Source organism: Lithobates pipiens, unplaced genomic scaffold (assembly GCF_037356315.1).
Source record: "Lithobates pipiens isolate NorthernLeopardFrog02 unplaced genomic scaffold, aLitPip1_a1.2 Scaffold_30, whole genome shotgun sequence".
Lineage (NCBI taxonomy): Eukaryota > Metazoa > Chordata > Amphibia > Anura > Ranidae > Lithobates > Lithobates pipiens.
Genome location: NW_027507791.1, coordinates 130,327,027 through 130,344,613, shown reverse-complemented (window position 1 = coordinate 130,344,613; position 17,587 = coordinate 130,327,027). Strand labels below are relative to the sequence as shown.

Genomic DNA, 17,587 nt, shown 5'->3' with positions numbered 1-17,587 from the left:
ATACGGCTCTTACACCCTACTACAGCTTCAACTTTATATGTAGTCCCTCTGCATTGCACTCTGATGCTCTGGGATGGTGGGTCATCTCTCCGCGATCCACTAGTTGCTGACCCCCACTTGATATCCAGGAACAAAATTGTAATACATTACTTTATACCAGTCCTGAGACACCTTAATACAGGACACCTTCACCCCCTTCCTGCCCAGGCCATTTTTCAGCATTCAGCGCTATTACACTTTGAATGACAATTGTGCGGTCATGCAACACTGTACCCAATTTTTTTTTTCTTTTTCTTCACACAAATAGAGCCTTCTTTTGGTGGTATTTAATGACTGCTGGGATTTTAATTCTTTACAAAAAAAAAAAAAAAAGACTGAAAATGTTGAAAAAAAATAAAATAGTGTTTCTTATGCCGCGTACACACGATCAAACAATCCGGTGGAAAAGTCCGGCAAACTCAAGTCCGCCAAACAATCCCCCCGTGCGTAGCCTCCGGCATACTTTTTTGACCCGAAAGTACGGCAGACTTAGAATGCCGTGTTGCACTCCAATCTTCCCACCGGACTCGCATTTCGGCGGACAATCCGGCCGTGTGTATGCCAGTCCGCCGTACTTTTGAAATGAGCTGACTTTTCCCGCACGGAGAAAAGTCTGCTCATTTTGAGTGCGTCTCCAGGTAGACGGGGCCAGCGAAGGAGACGTCGCTGGCCCCGTCACCTGGTATGGACTTAAAGGGGAACCCCAACGCCGAAAAAATCGGCGTGGGGGTCCCCCCAGGTCCACATCAGACCCTTGTCCGAGCACACTACCCGGCCGGCCAGGAAAGGGGGGACGAGCGAGCGCCCCCCTCCTGAGCCGTACCAGGCCACGTGCCCTCAACATGGGGGGTGCCTTGGGGAAGGGGGGCCGCGCGGCCCCCCCACCCCAAAACACCTTGTCCCCATGTTGATGAGGACAAGGGCCTCTTCCCGACAACCCTGGCCGTTGGTTGTCGGGGTCTGCGGGCGGGGGGCTTATCGGAATCCGGGAGCCCCCTTTAATAAGGGGGCCCCCGGATACCGGCCCCCACCCTATGTGAATGAGTATGGGGTACAATGTACCCCTACCCATTCACCTGTAAAATAAAAGTACAAAAAAAACACAACACACGAGATAAAATACTTTATTGCACAGCTCCGGGGGTCTTCCGTCTCCATGTGGGTTGGTCACATGGGTTGATGTCACATGGCGACAGTCCCAGCATCCTCCGAGACTGTGACATCGTAAGGGGGCGGGGTCACCATGTGACACCAACCCATGTGACATAAACTCATGTGACACCGCCCCTTGTCCCTATATAAGTGGCAGCGCAGTGCGTCCCTGGCATTGCGGCCGGGGGGGATCGTCGAGTCAACATCTCCTGGAGAAGAAGAAGAAGAACGGAAGGCGGCGGCGGCGACAGAAGACCGGGCCACCGCCTGTAAAAGAGCTATAAGAAGGCGCGGTGGCCCAGCAGAAGAACCGAAGAGGGGGACAAGACCCCCGAAGTCAGAAGAAGAGGCCGGCGGCGAGGAAGAAAGCTGGACTCCTCCGCTAGCAAAAGAGCTACAAGAAGATAGCGGAGGAGTCCGGCGAGAAGACCCCCGAAGACGGAAGACCCCCGGAGCTGTGCAATAAAGTATTTTATCTCGTGTGTTGTGTTTTTTTTGTACTTTTATTTTACAGGCGAATGGGTAGGGGTACATTGTACCCCATACTCATTCACATAGGGTGGGGGGCCGGTATCCGGGGGCCCCCTTATTAAAGGGGGCTCCCGGATTCCGATAAGCCCCCCGCCCGCAGACCCCGACAACCAACGGCCAGGGTTGTCGGGAAGAGGCCCTTGTCCTCATCAACATGGGGACAAGGTGCTTTGGGGTGGGGGGGCCACGCGGCCCCCCCTTCCCCAAGGCACCCCCCATGTTGAGGGCACGCGGCCTGGTATGGCTCAGGAGGGGGGCCGCTCGCTCGCCCCCCCTTTCCTGGCCGGCCGGGTAGCGTGCTCGGACAAGGGTCTGTTGTGGACTTGGGGGGGACCCCCGCGACGATTTTTTTCGGCGTTGGGGTTCCCCTTTAAGTCCGTACCAGGCGGCAGGGCCAGCGACGTCTCCTTCGCGGGCCCCGCCTACCTGGAGACGCGCTCGAAATGAGCGGACTTTCCTCTGCGTGTGTGGGCGAGTCCGTTCATTTCAAAAGTAGGGCGGATAGTATGGCGGACTTAGTACGCCGTATTAGTCCGCTAAAAAAGTGCCGTGTGTGGGCAAGTAGCCCGTTCGGAAAGTCCGACGGACAGTCTGGCGGGAAGTCCACCAGACTAAGTACGTCGAACATACCGCTACGTGTGTACGCGGCTTTAGTTTCTGTCAGTAAACTTTGTAAGTAATTTTTCTCTTTCACTGATGTACCCTGATGAGGCAGCACTTATAGGCATTGGTTAGGTGGCACTGATGAGGAGGCACTAATATGCCACACTGATGGGTACTGATAGGTGGCAGCTGTGGACACTGATGGGTGGCACGGATAGGCGGCACTAATGGGAGGCGCTGATGGGCAGCACTGATGGACGTAATCAGAGCACTCACAATCAGGGCCCCGATTACTAGACATGTGCATTCGTTTTCGTCCGAATACATTTTCGTCCGAATTTCAGCTATTTTCGTTTTCGTTTTGACAAACGATAACGAAAGCACAAAATCCGAAAAACGAAAGATCCGACATAAATAAATGCTTTATTTTCGTTTTCATTGTTACAACAGTTCGATATAGAATAGGAGATTCGACATGACTCTGACAACAATCTGTGTCTATAGAACCTGTGTTCGAATGTGCCTAACCTTACCTCTATTAGTCCAAGATTATATAGAGAAAATATTCGACAGAGAAAAAAGATTTGACAGAGAGAAAAGATTCTGCAAGATACTGTCCTAAAAAGTGTTTGGGGACCCGGGTCCTGCCCCAGGGGACATGTATCAATGCAAAAAAAAAGTTTTAAAAACGGCCGTTTTTTCGGGAGCAGTGATTTTAATAATGATTAAAGTGAAACAATAAAAGTGTAATATTCCTTTAAATTTCGTAGGGGGGGGGGGGTTGTCTATAGTATGCCTGTAAAGGGGCGCATGTTTCCCGTGCTTAGAATTGTCCCTGCACAAAGTGTCATTTATGCAGGAAAAAAAGTCCTTTAAAATCACTCGCAGCTATAATGAATTGTCGGCTCCCGTAATACAGAGAACACTCATTGAAAGTCATTGATAAAAAAATAAATAAATAAATAAATAAAAAAAGCGTGGGGGTCCCCCAAATTCAATTACCAGGCCCTTCAGGTCTGGTATGGATATTAAGGGGAACCCTGCCTCAAATTTAAGAAAAAATTTGACGTGGGGTTCCCCCTAAATATCCATAACCAGACCCTTCAGGTCTGGTATGGATATTAAGGGGAACCCCGCGTCAAATTTAAAAAAAAATTGACGTGGGGTTCCCCCTAAAAATCCATACCAGACCCTTTATCCGAGCACGCAACCTGGCAGGCCGCAGGAAAAGAGGGGGGGACGAGAGAGCGGCCCCCCCTCCCTCCTGAACCGTACCAGGCCACATGCCCTCAACATTGGGAGGATGCTTTGGGGGTCTGTGACCCCTCAAAGCACCTTGTCCCCATGTTGATGAGGACAAGGGCCTCATCCCCACAACCCTGGCCGGTGGTTGTGGAGGTCTGCGGGTGGGGGGCTTATCAGAATCTGGAAGCCCCCTTTAACAAGGGGACCCCCAGATCCCGGCCCCCCCCCTGTTTGAAATGGTAAGGGGGTACAAAAGTACCCCTACCATTTCACAAAGAAAGTGTAAAAAATGTTTAAATAAAACAAACACACTTTTGAAAAATTCCTTTATTAAAAATAAAAAAATAAAAAAAAGATTCCAGCGGCGGTAATCCACTCTTGCTATCCAGCGACGGACGGTCATATCTCCAGCGATGTCTCATGTCATCCAGCGCAGCTCAGCATCCTTCTTCTGTCTCCGTGTAGGAGACATTGCAGGCATTCCGGCGGCTGACGTTTGTTATATACGGAGGGCGGGGCCACCCGTCACCTGACCCCGCCCCCCTCTGACGCAAGGGGAAACCCGGGGTTCCCCGTGACGTATAGGTGACCCCGCACCCCTCTGATGTAACGGAAACCTGCCTGTCTTACATCAGAGGGGTGCGGGTCACCCCTACGTCACAGGGAACCCCGGGTTTCCCCTTGCGTCAGAGGGGGGCGGGGTCAGGTGACGGGTGGCCCCGCCCTCCGTATATAACAAACGTCAGCCGCCGGAATGCCTGCAATGTCTCCTACACGGAGACAGAAGAAGGATGCTGAGCTGCGCTGGATGACATGAGACATCGCTGGAGATATGACCGTCCGTCGCTGGATAGCAAGAGTGGATTACCGCCGCTGGAATCTTTTTTTTATTTTTTTATTTTTAATAAAGGAATTTTTCAAAAGTGTGTTTGTTTTATTTAAACATTTTTTACACTTTCTTTGTGAAATGGTAGGGGTACTTTTGTACCCCCTTACCATTTCAAACAGGGGGGGGGCCGGGATCTGGGGGTCCCCTTGTTAAAGGGGGCTTCCAGATTCTGATAAGCCCCCCGCCCGCAGACCTCCACAACCACCGGCCAGGGTTGTGGGGATGAGGCCCTTGTCCTCATCAACATGGGGACAAGGTGCTTTGAGGGGTCACAGACCCCCAAAGCATCCTCCCAATGTTGAGGGCATGTGGCCTGGTACGGTTCAGGAGGGAGGGGGGGCTGCTCTCTCGTCCCCCCCTCTTTTCCTGCGGCCTGCCAGGTTGCGTGCTCGGATAAAGGGTCTGGTATGGATTTTTAGGGGGAACCCCACGTCAATTTTTTTTAAAATTTGACGCGGGGTTCCCCTTAATATCCATACCAGACCTGAAGGGTCTGGTTATGGATATTTAGGGGGAACCCCACGTCAAATTTTTTCTTAAATTTGAGGCAGGGTTCCCCTTAATATCCATACCAGACCTGAAGGGCCTGGTAATTGAATTTGGGGGACCCTCATGCTTTTTTTTTTATTTATTTTTTTATTTTTTTATCAATGACTTTCAATGAGTGTTCTCTGTATTACGGGAGCCGACAATTCATAATAGCTGCGAGTGATTTTAAAGGACTTTTTTTCCTGCATAAATGACACTTTGTGCAGGGACAATTCTAAGCACGGGAAACATGCGCCCCTTTACAGGCATACTATAGACAACCCCCCCCCTACGAAATTTAAAGGAATATTACACTTTTATTGTTTCACTTTAATCATTATTAAAATCACTGCTCCCGAAAAAACGGCCGTTTTTAAAACTTTTTTTTGCATTGATCCATGTCCCCTGGGGCAGGACCCGGGTCCCCAAACACTTTTTAGGACAGTAACTTGCAAATTAGCCTTTAAAATTAGCACTTTAGATTTTGAACGTTGGAGTCCCATAGACTTTAATAGGGTTCTAAAGTATGCTATATACTAGCTCCGTCGAATCTTCTTTATACATTCGACAGACACCATAAGCCTTCAAAGACAGATTCGACCGTGATTCATGTGGATTTTCGGACGAATGCAATTTTTGAACGAAAAACGAAATAAATAAAAACGAATTTCGGGAGTAACTAAATAAATTAAGTTTTCAGACGTAAACGAAATTCCGAAACGAAATATTTTACTCTGCACATGTCTACCGATTACCAGCCCAGGTATCCCTTGCAAAGGAGATGGCACTGATTGTCACTCCTCATCACCTCACACTGACAGAATGTGTGGCGATGAGAGTCGATTCATGGCACTTCCTTGTTTACATGTGAGAGGCTGTGATTGGACACAGCCGATTGCATGGTAAAAGAGCCGTGGTCACGGCTCTTTACACATGCGATCAGCTGTGTCCGCGGCATTGGCTCCTTACAGTGATTGGGGTTGCGTTGTGTCCTAGCAACATGGCGCACCCCCGCGGCTGCACAAGAGCAGCCGTTCTGGTTGGACATCATATGACAGGGTCATATGAGAGCCGCACCATCCCTCCGTCCATTGACGATGGGTGGGCGGCAACTGGTTAGATAAGACCGCTCTATTAATTTACTTTCACCTAGTGATCCTGCCAGGAACACACTTTTTGATCCAAGACGACAATGCTCACTCACTGCACTGTATATATGGAGAAGCAGCGTTGTCACTCTAGGCTGCTCACCTGACTTCAATTGTATTTTTATTAGATCAAAGGGGACCCGTGGAACGCACGACGCACGATGCAGATACGAACCCGGGAACACACTGATGCCTGTTTTTTTAAGCGGTCTCGTGAGTGGTGTTTTTGTAAATGCGCAGTAATTCAGTGCTGGCAGTACTTCACTGTATACTTTTTTTCCCTCTCTTTTTAAAATATGCACCATCTTCCTCGGTCCACATGAAAAGCATTTTAACCCCTGGACTGCAAAGCTTAGGGTCCATACACTCTGGTGAGTGAGGTCATAAGAGGGGAGTGTGGTCTGAGTTTCCTTTCAACCTTGAATTGCCGTTGGAAGCACTTGGCACTTTATTTCATTGTATCACTATTTAGTATTAGATCATTGCAATTTGTGCTTAAATTGTGTTTATTTTTATTATGTGTTAGCACTGATATTCCACTAGCACTGCTGAAAATCTGTATATTTATCCTTTAAGGTTTTTAGCACCTTTGTAACAGCTGCTGTGGTCTTCATATTTTTTAGATATTTTGTTGCATTATTTCATTATTATTTTTTCACTATTTTTGTTTATTATTCCATTAGCGTGAATTTTAGTTTGTATTGTACACACCCAGAAAATTGCCTGCACTGAATATGAAAAAAGTTCTAGTGGAAAATACTAAATAGCAAAGCAACAATTGAAGTAACAAGCCAACCCTACAATGTTATACCCCCACCCACATCACTACACAAAAGCACTAGTTCAAATCTGCCTTAAATAATGCAGATATAACCAGAGCATGCTAATATAACCAAGGTCAAAATCAAGGTTGCATGAACACCTACTGTATATGAAATGACTATTGCTAATTAGTTACATATATAGTTAGAAAATAGACATCCAAGTCAACTACTAGAAAAAATAAATAAATAGTAAACCTCCATATACAGGACCCTATAAACACGTTGATTCAGAAGAAGGCAAAAAAACACTATGAAGCATGGTCCAATTTTTTCCTGTGGGCGGAAAAAATCCTTTCTGATCACCGAAGACATGAAAGTATATTAAATTATAATGATCACAAGGCAAATGTGTGCACAAAAATAAAATATATGATGGAACCTAACATAGCCGTACTATACAGTACACAGTACAAATATACCATCTCCTTCTTGTTTGCTAATAGCTATACAAATGATGGATAGACTAAGAGAATGTTACTAAGAGGAGTGGTGCAGTCTTGGGATCAGTGGAGTATAAGATGTTGCAGAAGACAGGGGGCAGGACTGATTAAAAAAAAAAAATAAAATCGCTCAAGGTGTATCACATTAACAACATAGCAGTTAAAAAAATAAATAAAAAAAGACCCTTTCCCCTGGTCTTACACACAGCATCTACTTCCACTGTGGATATTATGTACAATATACCCCTACTGTAAAATATAGCTGTGAATAAGGAGTAGGTTGAGCAAGATAACGAAACTTTAAAGGTCAGTTAAATCATTTTACTGCTAATAATGGGAAAAAAGTACATAGGATGAGAATGAATCTTCTATTTGGACCATGCTCCGATTTTTTTTTTTTTTTTTGCCTTCCTCTGAATCAAATGTGGATATAGGATTGTGTTTATGGAGTGCTTCTATTTGTTTGTTTTTTTGATGGTCTTGTGTCTTTTTTCAACCTGACTAACTTGACTAAACCTGACTAATGCCAATCCAACTGTAAGCTATTTTGTAAACATTTCCATTATCTATTATTCATTTTGTGACCCTACTGCCTAGAAACGTGATACACATGGATTTTACATACATATGCACTAAATGTATATTTGCATGAGCAAAAACTGGACCCAAGTCAGAGGTGACTTAAAGAATAACTCCACTTTTGAGGAAAAAAATACTGAAAATAAAAAAATAATAAAGCATAAACACGTGCTATAATAGCCATATTGTATACCTTTCCATTTCAATCTGAAGCATTGTCATTTTCTGTAAAATTCAATGGCTATATGGCAACCTATAGGCCTTTTGTACACCGTTGGTGTACAGAACGTCTTCAAAAATTTAATTTCTTGCTTGTGTAATTGGCGCACGGATTTTCCCAGAACTCCGCACTAAGATTTAAGTTGGTTTTAGGCATCCTCTGCAACAAACATTTTGGGGGGATACTTCCTAAAGGTTATTACTTCTAAAGAGATGCAAACACTCATCAGAACGCAGAGTACATCAGATGATTATAATGAACCAGCCCTCCTATTCAGAATCAGTATGCAAAGGACATGGTCAATCAAATAGCTATTCCTTCAAAGAAGAAACAGGTAGGAATCTGCAACAAGGTTTCTTAAATCCTATCCTAATGTACATTGATTTATTTTTTTTCTCAAAAGTGGAGTTACTCTTTAAACCTGTACAATATAACATCTGACCACCTGGGAGGGAGTTTACAATTCTCCTAATTACATATTTAAATTTTTCCTCCCCTTGTGTAGGTAAACATAACCCTTTGCCTGAAAAACAACAAGATTGTACACATACAAGTATTAATTTTAAAATAATTCTTAATATTTCTGATCTATAAATATTTCGGATACAATCAAATGATGTCACTCACTTTGTGAGAGTTCCTCAGTTTTGGAGGTGGGCTGTCCCGCAACCTTTTCATGGCCTGCACAGGAGAGTCACTGAAATAGGGAGGTTCGCCGTCAACCATCTCGATTACCATGATTCCCAAAGACCAGATATCCACCTAAGGAGCCACAGAGGGAATTAAGGGCTAGTGTATACAGAAGCAAGTCAAACCCAGAAGACTTGTAGTTGGTAGATAACACACATGCATCTAGATTGATTTGTATGAAGAAAATAAATAAAAGCAAGGCAACTTAGTGCAAAGCAAAAACAGCATTGTTCCATTAAGATGCCCTTTACATTATCCCTAAAATATCTTCTGTTTCACCAACATCAACCTACTAATCCTACAAACAATTGGTACTACTTCCATTTCTAAGATGTCTAAATCTAAATAAACATCCCAAGACAGTTAAGCCTTATATGAATTTACCTCTGTGCCATATGCAGTCCTCAATATGACCTCTGGTGCCATCCAATATGGAGTACCCACCAATGACTTCCTCTTAGGAACATCTTTGCTAATTTGAGCACAGAACCCAAAGTCAGAAAGCTTCACCTAGAAACAAGAAAACATTTCCTCATTATTGACTGTGCTACAAAAAATTTTCTTGTGTTTTTCAAAAACGGAAAATGTGTTACATTTGAACTCCTGTAATGATCTGTATTACACATGTACATTGGTCCAGCTTGACAAGATATCTCATACCTAATGGTTTGCTGGGGAAGCAGAGAGATCACTGTGGTATTCAGTGTAGTCATAGGGGCACTGACATCACAATTAGGGATGAGCCAAACACCCCCGGTTCGGTTTGCGGCAGAAAATGCAAAACGGACCAAAAATTTGTGCGAACACACAAACCCCGTTAAAGTCTATGGGACTCGAATGCAAAAAATCTAAAGTGCTAATTTTAAAGGCTAATATGCAAGTTGTTGTCATAAAAAGTGTTTGGTGACCTGGGTCCTGCCCCAAGGGACATGAATCAATGCAAAAAAAAGTTTTAAAAACAAGAGTTTTTTTCGGGGGCAGTGATTTTAGTAATGCTTAACAACAATAAAAGTGAAATCTTCCTTTAAATATTGTGCCTGGGGGTGTCTATAATATGTCTGTAAAGTGGCACATTTTTCCCTTGTTTAGAACAGTCCCTGCACAAAATGAAATTTCTAAAGCAATAAAAGTCATTTAAAACGGTTTGCGGCTGTAACGTAATGTTGCGCCCCCCCCCCCCCAGCCCATTACCAGGCCCTTTGGGTTTGGTACGGATATTAACCGATTCCCGACCGGCGCACGCCAATGTACGTTGGCAGAATGGCACAGCTGGGCAAATGGGCGTACCTGTACGTCCCTTTAAATTTGTCGCCGTGCCATCACGTGCTGGCAGGGACCTCCGTTGTGTGTTGGGTCGTAGGTCCAGCGGACTCGATCGCAGAGGAGATACCCGCGATTGTCTCACAGGGAGGAAGAACGGGGAGATGCGAATGTAAACAAGCATCTCCCCGCTCTGCCTGTGATTGTAAGCAGAGATCAGTGACATGTCACATGTAGCCACACTCCTCCACAGTTAGAAACACTCCCCAAAATTAGTTTTTTCAAAAAAAATGTTGTTTATAGCGCAAAAAATAAAAACAGCAGGGGTGATCAAATATCAATAAAAGAAAGCTCTATTTGTGGGAAAAAAAGGACATAAATTTTGTTTGGGAGCCACGTCACTCGACCACGCAATTGTCAGTTAAAGCAATGCAGTGCGGAATCGCAAAGTGCTCTGGTCAGGAAGGGGGGAAATCTTGCAGGGGTGAAGTGGTTAAGGTGAACCCGGCACCCAAATAAAAAAAAAGCCATGGGGCCCCCAGGCCCTATATACTCTGAACAGCAGCAGTATACAGGCGGTCCCTGGGTTACAAACAAGATAGAAACTGTAGGTTTGTTCTCAAGTTGAATCGGTTTGTAATTTGGAACAGGTACCTTTTGTAAGTGTAGCTCCAGCCAAAAAATCTATTTTTAAGCTTTTTGGATAACATAGGGAAGGGTTATCACCCGTGTAACATTTGTTTTGCTGTCTGTGCCCTTGTTCAGAAGAATTCACCTCACTTTCTGTCCCAATGAGAATTGGATTCTGAAAATTTTGGGTTGTTGAAACAATTGGTGATAAAGCATCAGTGGAGAAACCTTTTTCCCATATTAACTCTTACAGGAAAGAATTTCCCTTCCTAGGGATAGATTTCCTCTCACTTCCTGTTGTCTCCCTCCGTTTGTAAGTAGGAGTCGTTTGTAAGTCGGATGTTTGAAAATAGGGGACCGCCTGTATATACTATACGGCCTGCCCTTTACACTCACTGTAAAATTGGGTCTTAGGTGTTGGTGGTACCAGAATACTGTAAGCCCACACAGTTACTCTTGGTGGGTGCTGGAACAGGCCCTGCTGTGAAATATTATATATTGTTAAAATGGGCATAAAAGTTGGGCCTTAGGCGGTGGTGGTGGCACAACACCGTAAAGCCTCATAGATACTTTTGTTGAGCACATGAACAGGCCCTGCTGTGAAATATTAGATCATAAATTGTAATTACGTGTCTTTGTTAAACAGGGGCAGAAAAATTGGGCCTTAGGCAGTGTTTGTGGTGCCCTGAACCGAAAATATGCCTTGAAGCTATCATCACTAAGATTGAGGAGGAATAGGATAGTCACTCAGCATAATAGGATAGTCACTCAGCATATGCAGTCTTCAAGGGATCCCACATCCATAGAAAAATGAATCAGTTACATCAGCATCAGTTGCTTGGTAGCTGGTGATCCAAGACTGATTAATTTTTATGAATGTGAGCCGATCAACAGAGTCTGTGGACAGGTGCACTCTGATCGGTTACAAAACCTCCAGCAGCACTGAATGTGAGTTCAGAAAGAACGCTGGATGCAGGACAGGTCAGTAGCTCAAATGCATATTGAGCAAGCTCTGGCCAGTGGTCCTTCCTCAAGACCCAGTAACCCAATGCTCTGTTGGAAAAGTCTCCAAGTCTGATCTTGCCCCTATATATTCATGCACCATGTAATTCAGATGCTGGCGATGGTTGCTGGAACCGATCAGATCTGGGCGCTGAGGACTGAAGAATTTCTGAAGGCATTGGTCAGCCGTTGGTCAGCCATGCTGACACAATCCACCTCCTTAGTATCTGGATAAAGGGGGCCTTGAGAGGTAAGGAAGTCCTTCTCTTCCTCCCGCTGCTCTGCCTCAAGTGCCCTGTCCATTATTCCACGAATGCATGTGCTCCAACGGGAAAACAAGAGGGACAGTATCACTGATGCATGCACTGTCACTGCTCACCATCCTCATGGCCTCCTCAAATAGTAACAGGACAGTGCATGCATCCTTGATCAGTAGCCACTGACATGGCAAAAACCAAGCTCCCCTGACCCTGTCCTGTTGCCATACTCACACAGGTACTCATTTATGGCCCTCTACTGCTTATGTAGCCACTGCAGCATTGCCAATGTTGAGTTCCACCTGGTGGGCATGTCACAAATGAGGCGGTTCTTGGGCAGGTTTCATTCTCTTTGAATGTCAGCTAGCCGAGCACTGGCATTATATGACCGGCGGAAATGACCACAGACTTTCCTGGCCTGCCTCAGGAGATCCTGTAAGCCCGGGTACCTGCTCAAGAACCACTGCATGCCACCACCAAATTCAGCATGTGAGCCAAACAGGGAACATAGGTCAAGTGTCCCTGTCAGAGGGCGGAGAAGAGGTTGGTGCCATTGTCGCATACAACGATTCCTGGCTGAAGCTGGCGTGGCGTCAACCACCTCTGAGCCTGCCCCTGCAGAGCTAACAGATTCTCTGCCCCAGTCTGGCTCCTGTCCCCTAAGCAGACCAACTCAAGCACCGCATGACATCTTTTTGCCTGAGTGCTTGTGTAGCCCCTTCAGTGCCTACGGTGCACGGCTGGTTCAGAGAAGAAATCTGCAATCTAGTACTCTCTATATAAAACTATTTTAATTAGCCAAGTAAAATAATAAAAGATCCACTCACAATGGTTGCATCTTTTAGGTTTGAAACAACCTTATACCTTTGTAAAACCAGCACTTGTTTATGAGTGAAACCATTGTGAGGATCTTTTATTATTTTACTTGGCTAATTATAATAGTTTATACAGAGAGCACTAGATGGTCTTCTTCCTCTGTTTATACGATTGCCTACTGTGAGAGATCAACGGCTTTATCAATATAATATAATCACCCCAGGAGTGGGTATAAGGCTCTGTGACCTGTCTCAGGTTGAATATAGGAGGTGAGTGGCTTGACTACTTGTGGTGGAGGGACCTCAATTACCGCTATATTGTTCTGTCTGCCAGATTCACTTGAGGAAGCTGTCTTTTGATTTATTCCAGTGATTGAAATGTTATGTTTGGCTGATTGTATTTGAATATCAGTATCATTATTAGCATTATAGTCTATTAGTTTATATGTTATTGCGCTGCACTATTATATTTTTTCTGTTAATGTGAGGGATTATTTTGAATTTACCTTAAGTGTCAGCTTGCAATTTAGGTGTTTGCTTTTATTTGTGTTATACTTATCTGCGCTGAATCTAAATGAGACTGTCTCTCCATCCACGCCAACAACACATTACACGAGGGCCGACGTGCAGGTGGCCTTATATAGTGTGGGTCGTGGACTTAGTCCCCCTGAGCCATGTTTTGCGAAAGGCACCCTACCTTTGGCCAATTATCGCTCTCTTAGCTGAGGGCGCTGTGATTGGCCAAAGCATGCAGGTCATGGTGCAATCATCATACAGCAATGCACTGCGTTTCCCCAGTGGATTATGGGCCGTTACGCGCAGCTTGAATTTGGCGCGAATGGCCAATGTTTAGTTTTCAAATGGGCGAACAGTCGATGTTCGAGTCGAACTCATGTTCGACACGAACAGAAAGTTTATCCCTAGTCACAATTTTCAACTTGTTCAAAGAATTAGTTGTATTTAATGAAAGAAACCAAAGTGTTCTATAAATGCAGCGGGGCTGAGCAAGTGACCCCCTGTGTTCTGTGTGCAGAGAAGAAGCCACTCGAGCAGAGCACACATTGGACCTGAAGACTGCAGCCATTGCTAGTAGTGCTTACTACCTACAGTGGTTTTCAGCTTCCACAGAAACCCATCAGGTATGAGATATGCATACTTGCATAATCTGCCTAAGTATGTAATTTAGATCATTCCTGAAGTTCAAAGCCCAATTGAGCTTTCAGTTGAAATCAGGTAAATACAGAAGGACACTTGCTGTGTGGAATCAGTGGTCTCCTTGCAGGGGACCAACACACTCCCTACTGAGTCAAAGCTAGAGCTGTCCATTCAATAGGGAACTATAAGTGTGACTCAATGTGACTGATGCATGTGTGATAACGCTGGACAAACGGAAATGAAAATAGGTTCTGATGAATCTACCCTAATGTGATTTTTTTCTTCAAAGATGCAGATCCATGATTGAAATATAGCATAGGTGGACCCTGTTCTGGTCCTAGGCTGCTACCTCTCTGATAGCGACAAAGGAAGTGCTTGCCAGATGGTACATTTTTGGATGAGTACTGAGAAGAGCCTGGTACAAAAGTCTGTTACAGTTCTAGGACTTTTTGGAACATTTAATGTTTAAAAGTATCAAATACAGCCAATGCGTTTTTGGGGAATCCCCCCCCATCAGGACTTGAGTAGTCAATGGTAATAAAAGCATGAAAGAATGCATTAGGTGACTTGTGTTAAGGCTTGATGAAGAGTAACACCTCCTGACAGCACTAAAGGCAGCCTGCTTTTAAATGTTTCAAAAAAGCCTTTTGAGAGGGTCCTCCTCTGCAACACGCAGGCAGTGGATGGGATTTTGTACACAGGCTTTGGCTCCTTTCTAAAGGAAAACTGTAAAACTAATTCTTTTGTTACAAAAACACAGGAATTTACTTCGCTAATTTACACAGAAAGTTCAATTGTATGATAATAATTTCCAGTATACTGCATACAAAAATGGCAAAGAATTACTGAAAATCCTGGGTGTAATTCTGTGTCCCATGCAATTTATCTCACTGCTTACCTAAAACATCTGTTTCTTAAATAACTTCTAAATATATTCTTGTTATTAATATTGTGTTACAGTTATAACATTTATAATGTAATCCTAAAGCTGAAAAACGCAATGGCTACTCACCCGTCCATCCAGTGTAAGAAGGATGGAGTCACTCTTGATGTCTCGGTGTATGACCCCCTGAGAGTGCAGGTACTCAAGAGCTTGCAACACAGACTTACAGACAGTAGCAATTTGCTCCTCATTCAGCCTAGAATAGAGAACAAAGGTGTAAGACCTTGTTTAAATGTACAAGTGGATTATATATTACAATGGATAACTTATTATAACGTTTAGAATGTCACAGGTAACATACATTGCTTATCGGGTGAAAAAATACAATTGGATTGGTCACCAAGGCTAACGACTCTTTTCCTGCCCTCTTTTCTCTCATTTTATTTAGCCAGAAAAACATCTATCCTTAATTTCCAGATAAAAGCTCCCATGCAGGTCTTTGTTCAGACAGATTTCAAACACTCTCAATGCCCTTACAGCAAATGTATGAGCTTTCACATACCTCGTCTGTGACACAATGTCTGTCAGAGCACCACCTTGCACATACTCCATCATGACCCATAGTTCTTCTCCTACAAGATAGCTCTTATACATTTCCACGACACTGGAATGCTGGTAGTCCCTCATGATTACAACCTGTGTGCCACACAAGGAACAAAATGATGGCTCCAACTCCAGACCAAAAACATATCCATAATAACATAGCAGTTGTACCGTATGATAAACACAATGAGGAGACCTTGAATATTTAAATACAGAATTAAAATGTGTTAATTTACTTAATTCAGTCTACATAAAATTAAACAAATCCTTCTGGTAAATTTGGCAAGGTTTCCCAATAAAAGGAAATAAAATAAATAATGTTGGTCAATTTATTAAACACACTTTGCTTTTCAGCAAGCTGACTGTGATTTTCAAATTTCATTGAACTCATCTGAAAATAAATGTCTTTTTTATATTTTAGCTTTGTGGATTGAGCCTATTATATTTTACCAATGTTGTTGCAGGGTGCCAACTGCAGCCCAAGCTAAATGAGTTAATAGGTGAAAAGTTGAAATGTGTAGACCCAAGTACTTCAACAGCTCGACAAGACAAAAACTTTGTGTCTGATGGTCACATGACTGCAATTTATAGAACAACTTTAAAGCCTTTAGAGAAGCCTTTCTCAACCAGGTTTTCTCCATAGGTTGCTAGGGGTTCCTTGGGCGATGAGCAATTTCTGTCTCTCTCTCTCTCATTTCAATTGACCACATATTTAAGGAGTATTCTTCCCAGTGACCATCACACGAATGTCCCATGAGCTGTAGATATAGTATTTGTTTTTAAGGGTTCCCTGGACCTGGAAAGTTATTCAAGAGTTCCTCCAAGTTGAAAACGTAGAGACTGAGCAGAGGCCAAGAAATGTTGAAACTGAGGAAGAAATCTATTAGATGTAAACAAATATATTCAGAAAAGAGATCTATTCATGAGATGGGTTTACATCATAGTAGGTTATTACGATATTCCAATCATGTAGTGAGGAAAGTACTGTATCATCAAATATGGATATATACATTTCTTTTGGCAAAGTGCAGCAAGGCAACTTGAAATATGAACTTAACATTAAAGGCCAGCAAGAAGAAGATGGCACCAAATCTCTGCCCTGACAATTTATAGGCTAATTTGAACGGTTTAGAGAATGCACCTATGCAGTATAATTGTGGGTGTCCAAAAAAGTGTTTTTCATGTGTTTGGTAATATTAGGATTAATATTTTGAGAAGATACAAAGTATGCAACAGTAATATTTGCTTTGGCATACATCTAATTGCCTGATTACAAGATGGCCACCTATCTAAATGGTATGTAGGAGGAGTGTTTTTAGAGCAGGCTTTTTTAATCAGGGTGCACACCTGCCAGTATGTGGTTTGTCACAGAATGTCACTTGAGCCTCTAGAAATCCTTTGCCCTTGCAGAGCTCTGGCTGCTGTCCCTAAGTGTAACTGTTATAAATTGTGAAATATGGTATGATGGAACTTGAACACTAAACAAGAATAGAAATACTAAATTCTAAAGCATTCTTTAAGTACCACACAGATGTTTAATACATATAAAATGCCTGAATCCACCACGTACCCACATTGCAGTTGAAAAACTCACCTCATTAAACAGTAGTTCTCTACGTTGCTGTTTTCTAAGATCCATCATTTTAACAGCTACTTGACGCCCACTGTGCTTTTCCCTAGCAATGCAAACCACTCCGGTAGACCCTTCGCCGATTTTCACATAATCCTCCAATAGCAAACGTGGATCTCCCTTGTCTACCACCATGCGAAGTGCTGTTTTGAATTGTTCATGAGTCACTACTGTAGTGTCCTGATTAGCTAATGAGTTCTTGTTGAAGGAGTCCTGACACAAATGGAGGTTGGAGGAGCTGGTCTGGATGGGACGGCTGCGAGGAGAACCTGCTGGAGAAGGTCTACTAGGTCGGAGAGGGGAGATCCGCTCTGATGGTGTCCCTGAAATGACCCTAGAAAAGTCTGGAGATAAATGGTCCGGTGGAAGAGAAGCCGCTTTAGTCAAAACCCCCCGAGCTGTCAATATGGGCCTCTGAAAGCCTTCATTCTGAAAAAAAAAAAAAAGCATCTTTTAGTGGTTTA

The 17,587-nt window shown here is 43.7% G+C and overlaps 1 protein-coding gene across 3 annotated transcripts in view; it reads right to left on the bottom strand.

Moving 5' to 3' along the window:
* Positions 1-17,587, bottom strand: part of PAK6 (p21 (RAC1) activated kinase 6) — a 256,971-nt gene that overhangs the window by 4,363 nt on the left and 235,021 nt on the right. For all 3 annotated transcript variants that reach the window (XM_077464862.1, XM_077464863.1, XM_077464864.1), the window contains 5 exons: positions 17,088-17,552; positions 15,453-15,586; positions 15,020-15,146; positions 9,273-9,398; positions 8,826-8,960 (listed from right to left, as the gene is read on the bottom strand). In XM_077464862.1, the coding sequence (XP_077320988.1) occupies positions 8,826-8,960; positions 9,273-9,398; positions 15,020-15,146; positions 15,453-15,586; positions 17,088-17,552 (987 nt within the window). The remainder of the gene's footprint in view (positions 1-8,825; positions 8,961-9,272; positions 9,399-15,019; positions 15,147-15,452; positions 15,587-17,087; positions 17,553-17,587) is intronic.